The sequence below is a fragment of the Lathyrus oleraceus genome, chromosome 1, assembly GCF_024323335.1.
Source record: "Lathyrus oleraceus cultivar Zhongwan6 chromosome 1, CAAS_Psat_ZW6_1.0, whole genome shotgun sequence".
Lineage (NCBI taxonomy): Eukaryota > Viridiplantae > Streptophyta > Magnoliopsida > Fabales > Fabaceae > Lathyrus > Lathyrus oleraceus.
Genome location: NC_066579.1, coordinates 79260783 through 79268953, shown reverse-complemented (window position 1 = coordinate 79268953; position 8171 = coordinate 79260783). Strand labels below are relative to the sequence as shown.

General features: G+C 35.4%; 1 protein-coding gene across 1 annotated transcript; it reads right to left on the bottom strand.

Annotated features, from left to right (window-relative positions):
* Nucleotides 1–6147: 6147 nt before the first annotated feature.
* On the bottom strand, nt 6148–6777 carry LOC127092427 (secreted RxLR effector protein 161-like). The gene has a single exon (XM_051031299.1). The coding sequence runs from the start codon at nt 6775–6777 to the stop codon at nt 6148–6150; it is 630 nt and encodes a 209-aa protein (XP_050887256.1).
* Between the last annotated feature and the right edge of the window lie 1394 nt (nt 6778–8171).

Sequence of the window (8171 nt, the reverse complement as noted above, 5' to 3'; positions counted from 1 at the left end):
TTACAAATGGAACTCCCAAGGGGATGGAAAGTCCCTAACTTCGTCAAATTTGCTAGTGATACTAATGAGTCCGCATTCAAGCATATTGCTCGATATTTGACTAAGGCGGGGGACAAAGCAAATAATGAGAATTTAAGGATGAGATACTTCCCTAATTCTCTTATAAAGAATGCCTTTACATGATTCAAAATTCTCCATGCACATCCCATAAATGATTGGACTTGTTTGTAAAGGTTGTTCCATGAATAATTTTACATGGGGAAATCTAAGATCAGTCTGAAAGAATTGTCGAGTGTGAAACAAAAGTTCGCGGAAATAGTTGATGACTACCTTAATAGATTCTGACAGTTAAAAACAAGGTGATTTATTCAATTCCTGAACATGAACTAGTCAAAATTTCCGTTGGGTGATTAGATTATTCTATTAGGAAGAAATTAGATATACAATATCTAAGAGATATGGCTCAACTAGCGGACAAAGCTCAATAGGTCGAACGATTAAAGGCTGAGAAAGCCATAGTGAATAAAGGTAAAAAGGAATGAGTTGCCTACGTAGATGTGGAATACAATGACTTGATGTCATATGTAGAATACGACCATGTCAAAGAGAGTGAGGTCGATGTGGCCGAGTTAAAACCAGGCCCCCCGTATGTGTGTAAACTTTTTACACCTGCAAATGGAAAGAACCCTTTAGAATCTAAGAAAAATGATAAGTTCCCTAAGAAAACCTATACCCTCAACATAACCAAATGTGATGAGATTTTTGATTTATTGGTTGCAAATGGACAAGTACTAGTGCCACAAAGCGCAAAAGTACCTCTATTAGAACAAAGAAAGAAATAAGGGTTTTGTAAATATCATAATTTTTTAGGGCATAAAACCTCATAACATTTTCTGTTTAGGTATCTTGTTCAGAATGCTTTGAATGATGGAAGGCTCAAGTTATCTAAGGGAAAAGCTCCAATGAAGATTGATTCTAACCCATTGCAAGTCGGGGAAGCCAATTTTATTGAGCTTGTGAGAATCAACATGGTTGAGATCACTGATTTCGACATGGAGGTAGAGGATGAAGCTTTCGAAACCAATGAGATTGAGGCTGTCTATCCTAAGGTTGGGGAAGGTTTGTTCGAATTCCTTCACCAATGTAAAGCTGAGGATTCAGAAGTTATGATGTGCCTTGGGTGAAATGTTGTGTTTGACAAGAGGGCTACAAAGAAGGTGGAGAGTGTCGAGCAAGAGAAGATGAAGGAAAATTGGAGGAGGAACAAGCTTGAGTTGTATTTCAAAAAGAGGGGAGTCCCTGAGAAAAATGAGTTGTTTCCTACCTACCAGAAAGGCAAGCCTCACACTTATGTGCCAAAATCCTATGCTCCCCAAGGGAGGTGGGTGAGGCCTGTTGGAAAGGAGAAAGCTAGTAATTAGAAGAAGAGGAATGTCAAAACGGGTCGAGACTCTTCAATAACATATTGAGAAAAATCCCAGGTATCAGAGAGGCGCTTATATGGTCACAGTGACTATAAGGGGAAGAACACGATGTCAAGAACTCAATGGAGAAGATTTCAGAGAAAGAAGAAGGCGGAGAAGGAAGCTGCTGAATCAAGCAACAACAAACCATACCAAAGTCGAGTAAGTGATCAAACTAAGAAACCAGTCGAAACAAAATTATTTTCCCCTAAACAAGTTAAGTCGAAGGGAAAAGAGAATGAGGAAGTACCATATAAAGAGGATGAATTAGTTATTGATAATTTCGATTCAGGGTCAGAAGACGATTTTGATGTGTTGTGTAATGTTGTATCGGTACCCCAAGGGAGTATGATTGTTCCATTGAGGTTTCTAAACCAATGGACTGTGAGGAAGAGGAAATGATGAAGCACAAGCTTGTTTGCTATTTCGTCATAAAAAATGATTGCATTGAGGAACATAATGCACTTTTTGAGAGACCACGCGAAGGAATGAAAGGTCATTTGAAGCCCCTTTTTATAAGGGCATAGGTTGAAGATATAACGGTGAATAAAAGTCTTATGGATGGAGGGGATGCGGTGAATCTGATGCCCCATTTTTTGCTAAAGAAAATTGGAAAAATATGATACGAATTTGAGACCACATAACATGGTGCTCTCAAATTTTGAGGGAAAAATAGGCCATACAATGGGCGTTATCCAAGTTGATGTGATGGTTTGGTCTATAACTCGACCCGCTGTTTTCATGGTTATTGCGTCGAAGGCTAGTTATAATTTTCTCCTTGGTATGGAATGGATACTTGGAATGGGGGAAGTACCTTCATAACTTCATCAAAGGATAACAATATGGAGGAACGATAAAATAGTTGAGAATGTGGAGGTAGATAAAGGATATTACATGGTAGAAGTAAATCATGTCGACAAGAGAATTTTTGACAAGAACCTAGCAAATATAGCACCTTGCACCCTTGCAGGGTTGACATGCATGCCTTTGGAAGAGGCATTTTACTCTCTTAAACTCCACCCAACTCATGGATTCAGGTGGGGCATAGAACTTATGGGTGAGAGGTATTATGACTCCATTCGGTCAACTAGATGGGGGGACGAATTCGACGATGATGTCTGAGTTTGATGCACTAAAATGGATTTCGGCTTATGTAGTCGAAAACAGACTAAAAGTGACCTTAGAACCTGAGATATCACACATGGTTATCGAATCCAACGAATTAGAGGTGTTCGACGTGAGGCAGAGAATCAACGTTGAGCCAAAATTAATCAAAATGTTGTAACTAGCAGACATAAAAGATGATGGCTTGAAAAGCCAGAGGCTCGATTATATATACGATGATGGCCTGTTAGGCTTCGAAAAGGATCATGTCGCATCAGTAACAAAGATCCAACCCCAGGATTTGTTGGAGGAAGTCTATTTTGGTGATGGAATCATCAGGAGGCCGACATATGTTAGTGCCAACATCGACCCGAGTATAAGGTTAGAGGTAATTAAATTACTTCATGAATTTAATGATTTCTTTGCTTGGGATTAGAACATTTTCCAGGTTTGAGCAGAGATTTTTTGGAGTTAAAACTACCAATAAAGCTTGGGAAAAAGTCGGTCAAGCAGATGCCAAGATGATTTGCATCAGAGGTTATGTGTAAAATAAAATAGGACATCTAATGACTCTTGAAAAGCAAGTTCATAAGGATAACAAGGTATATCGAATGGCTTGCAAACATTGTTCCAGTGATTTAGAAAAACAGAAAATTGAGGTTTTACATCGACTTCAGAGATTTGAATGCAACAACCCCAAAAGACGAATATCCAATGCATGTCACCGAAATGTTGGTCGACTCAGCAGCAGGTTTCGATATCTCAGTATGCTAAATATTTATTCTGGTTATAATCATATTTTTATTGCAGGTGAAGATGTGCCGAAGACGGAATTTCGATGTCCAGGAGCCTTAGGCACCTATGAATGGGTGGTAATGTAAGTTGAGTATGTGCCTAAGAGGGGGGGTGAATTAGGTTCTTTGAAAACTTTTTCCGGTTTTATGAAAACTTGCTCTTTCTTTTCTAGTTTGGTTAAGAAATGAAATGGTAAATTGAGGAAAGAAAATAACACCGAGACGTATACATGTTCCCCTCACAACCTGAGAGTACTCCAGTCTCCTTACCAGATGTAAGAGATTTTATTATTGTTAGATCTTATGGACAAGACAGCCTAGTCTTTATATACAGACTCTAACAAGAACACCAAGAACAATCCTCTTGGATTTTTCACGAAGTCCACTAAGATAACAATCCTCTCTTAATGACTTTCTTGTTTCCAACAGTCCTGGACAACAAGGATAATAAGAACAATATGAGTTTTTACAAGTTTTTGAAAGATGGAATAATATATCAATCTATTGATTGATCTTCTCCTTTTAAAAAATCAATTCTCTTTATGACATACAAGTGCTCTAACAATGGTATGGATGTAACTATATGAATGTATATTGAAAATTTTGTGTAGAAAGTTTCACCAAAAAATTTAATCAAGAACACTTGAAAAAATTTGAAAAGATGAAGAGAAAAATTGTTTGAAATATTAGTGTGAAGGAGGTCAATTCAAATTATGAAAATATGTGGTATATATAACCCTTAAACACCTTTCTAAATGGTCATAATTCATGAATGGATGTCATGATTCAAGAACACAATTCAGAAAATGTTTTCATGAAAAAGTGCATTTATTTCTGTCACCGGTTCAGTGGTAATCAGTTACTCAATATGGTGTAATCGGTTACACCTGAACCAACGTTAAAAAATTTGAAAATTTTCACCATGTAATCGATTACCCAAAACATGGTAACCGATTACCATCAAGGCAGAATGACCAAATGCAGTTGAAAATGAATTGTAAGGCCAAATGAAAATACTTAAGAGGCCTAAATGAAACATGACATGTATGAATGAAACTCTTGAGCACTTGAATGAAAATAAAGAGGTTGAGAATTTTATACCTTAATAATTTGATCAATTCAATAGAAATCTTCAAGACTTGAATTCTAAATGGTCATAATTCATGAATGGATGTCATGATTCAAGAACACAATTCAGAAAATGTTTTCATGAAAAAGTGCATTTATTTCTGCCACCAGTTCAGTGGTAATCGGTTACCCAATATGGTCTAATAGGTTACACCTGAACCAACGTTAAAAAATTTGAAAATTTTCACCATGTAATCGATTACCCAAAACATGGTAACCGATTACCATCAAGGCAGAATGACCAAATGCAGTTGAAAATGAATTGTAAGGCCAAATTAAAATATTTAAGAGGCCTAAATGAAACATGACATGTATGAATGAAACTCTTGAGCACTTGAATAAACATAGAGAGGTTGAGAATTTTATACCTTAATAATTTGATCAATTCAATATAAATCTTCAAGACTTGAAATTCTTTTATAAGTGGAGTTTGACTTGTGCTTGAGTCTTGAACCATTCTTTTTGCAATGCACATTTGCTTGTAGAGCATGTCTTCATCAAAACACTTTAAGAAGATTGTCTTCACATTCTCCCCCTTTTTGATGATGACAACTCTTTATTGAAAGTTTTATCCAATCTTGCTTTCTTTAACAATTGGAACTCCCCTTTGATCGAAGCTCCCCCTTGACCCATGATTGAGAGAATTTTTAAAGTAACTGCTAGCTGCATTGTTAGAGAAACATACAATAACCAAATATATCTTCTCCCCCTTTGTCATTAACAAAAAGGATGGGAAAGACTAAAAAATGAACAACCATATGTTGTATGATAATATAGCATATAATATGACCACATAAACAAATAACAAATCAACCAAAAGCACATAACTTAATACAAAACAACTTGTCCATACATAATGATTAAAACATAACCTTAAAAACAAAAATAAAAACTCAGCATAACAAAAAACAAGAAAAAACACATTAATCATTTTAATCACTTTAATCACTTTCCGACATTTCCACATTCTCTTCATCGCTTTAATCACTTTAACAAATAAGCACTTATTAAAAAAATAGACAAATAAGACACGTTTAATAAAAAGCAAAAATTTGGAAAAAGTTCAGGTGTAATCGATTACCCTGACAGGTGTAATCGGTTACACTATGCAAAAATACTGCAATGAGTCACGCAAGCAGGCATGTAACCGATTATTGAATAAGGGGTTATCGATTACCTCAATAAAAGAATAGAAAGTTCACCAGGATCAGCATGCAATGAATTTTAAGAAACCAACAATTACACATGTTATTAAATATCCTTCGGCAACTTTATATGAAGCAAACATGTCATACAATCATTATAAAGGCACAAAAAATTAATTTTCTCAAAACTCATGTAAGAAAACACATACATAAAATTTTAAATAAAAATTTGAGGTAATGAGAGAAGGTACCTTTGTGTTTACACTGATTAATTTTGAAGAATCAAATGTCACAATCATCTAAAATACCAAGTTCCCTCCGAATTTTGTAAAATGATTTCTTCGAGAGAGGTTTTATGAATATGTCAGCAAGCTGATTATACGTATCCACGAACGATACTTCAACGACGCCTTTAAGCACATGATCACGTAAGAAGTGATGTTGAATGTCTATGTGTTTAGTACGAGAATGCATGACTGGATTCTTTGTTATACTTATTTCACTTGTGTTGTCTCATCGAAGTGGTATGCATCCAAGATTTAGTCCGAAATCACTCAGTTGTTGCTTTAGCCATAGAATCTGAGCACAACAACTTCCTACTGCTATGTATTCTGCTTCTGCGGTGCTAAGAGCAACACATGATTCTTTCTTACACACCCAATAAACTAATGCATTTCCTAGGATGTGACATGTTCCACTTGTACTTTTTCTATCAATTTTGCAACCTGCATAATCCGAGTCAGAATATCCAACTAAATCACATATACTACCTTTTGGATACCATAGGCCTACATTCGTTGTTCCTTTGAGATACTTCATGGTCCTTTTAACAGCGGTGAGATATGATTCCTTTGGATTGGCTTGAAACTGCGCATAAAGACACCCACTAAACATTATATCAAGATGACTTACCGTCAAATATAGTACAAAACCAATCATACCTTGATACTTTGTAATATCAATCGAAACACCTGATTCATCTTGATCAACATAAGTTCCGGATCCCATTGGAGTATACATTGCCTTGCAACTATCCATGTCGAATCGTTTCAACAACTCTTTGCAATACTTTGATTGGTTGATGAATATGCCATCCTTTAGTTGCTTAATTTGGAGTCCAAGAAAATATTTCATCTTACCCATCATGGACATCTTGAATTCTCCTTGCATCATCAATAAATATTCTTCACACATTTCTTTGTTTCTTGAGCCGAATATGATGTCGTCAACATAGACTTGAACCAATAAAGTGTTACCTTTTATTTTCTTAATAAACAATGTCTTGTTAACTTTACCTTTTTCAAATCCTCTTTTACAAAGAAAGTTTCTAAGTCGATCATACCACGCCCTTGGTGCTTTTTTTAATCCATAAAGAGCTTTCTTCAACTTGAAGACATGTGAATGTTTCTTAAAGTCTTCAAATTCTGGGGGTTGTTTGACATAAACTTCTTAATTGATATAGCCATTCAAGAAGGCGCTCTTGACATCCATTTGGAATAACTGAAAATTCAATGAACAGACATAAGCAAGTAATAAACGGATAGCTTCTAACCTTGCAACCGGAACGAATGTTTCTTCAAAAACAATGCCTTCCTCTTGATTGTATCCTTGGGCCACCAACCTTGTTTTGTTTCGAACAATGATACCATTCTCATCAAGCTTGTTTTTAAACACACATCTGGTACCTATGATGTGTTTACCACTTCGCCTAGGGACAAGTTCACAAACTTGATTCCTTTCGAATTGGTTTAACTCTTCTTGCATTGCAACTATTCAATGGTCGTCTCCTAAGGCTTCATCGACTTTGGAAGGTTCAATTTGTGAAACAAATTCCATATTCAAGCATGCGTCTTTGAGATTTAATCTTGTTGCAACACCTTGACTAATATCACCAATGACTTTATCAATTGGATAATCTCTATGAGTTCTCCACTCTTTAGGTAGATCATTATCATTTGACTCTTGTTGAATTGGTTATTCATGATGTTCTGTTTGATTATCATTGTTGACTTTGGAAGTATCTTCTTGAGGAACATCTACAATATCATCGTCATCACACAAAACAACATCCTCCTTGGAGGGGTTAGTTTCATCGAAAGAAACATGCATAGATTCTTCAATAGTTAAAGCCTATTTATTATAAATTCTATATGCTTTACTAGAGAGATAATAGCCAAGTGTAACACCCCAAAATTTGTCCTCCTCATTCATGCATTCATTTAGCATTTCATATTGCATTTCATCATGTCAATCAGAATTAGATCCGAAAAAAAAAACGAAAAAAAAAAAGAAAAAAAAAAGGAAAAAAAAAGAAAAAAAAAACGAAAAAAATAAATAAATAAATAAATATTTTTTTACAAAAAAAAAATAATAATAAAAAAATAAATAAAAAATTTTGGACTTGGGTCTCTCTCATTTGAGCCCACAAAACCATGAAATTCAGTCTATAAATACCAAGGCTTCACTTGAGAAAAAGAGAGAGAAGCAAAATACTCTGAGGTTTCCTTGGAACAAAACCCTGGACAAAACCTGAAGAG

Coding starts and splice junctions, on each gene's coding strand:
- LOC127092427 (XM_051031299.1), bottom strand. CDS start 6,777: ATGGGTAAGATGAAATATTTTCTTGGACTCCAAATTAAGCAACTAAAG.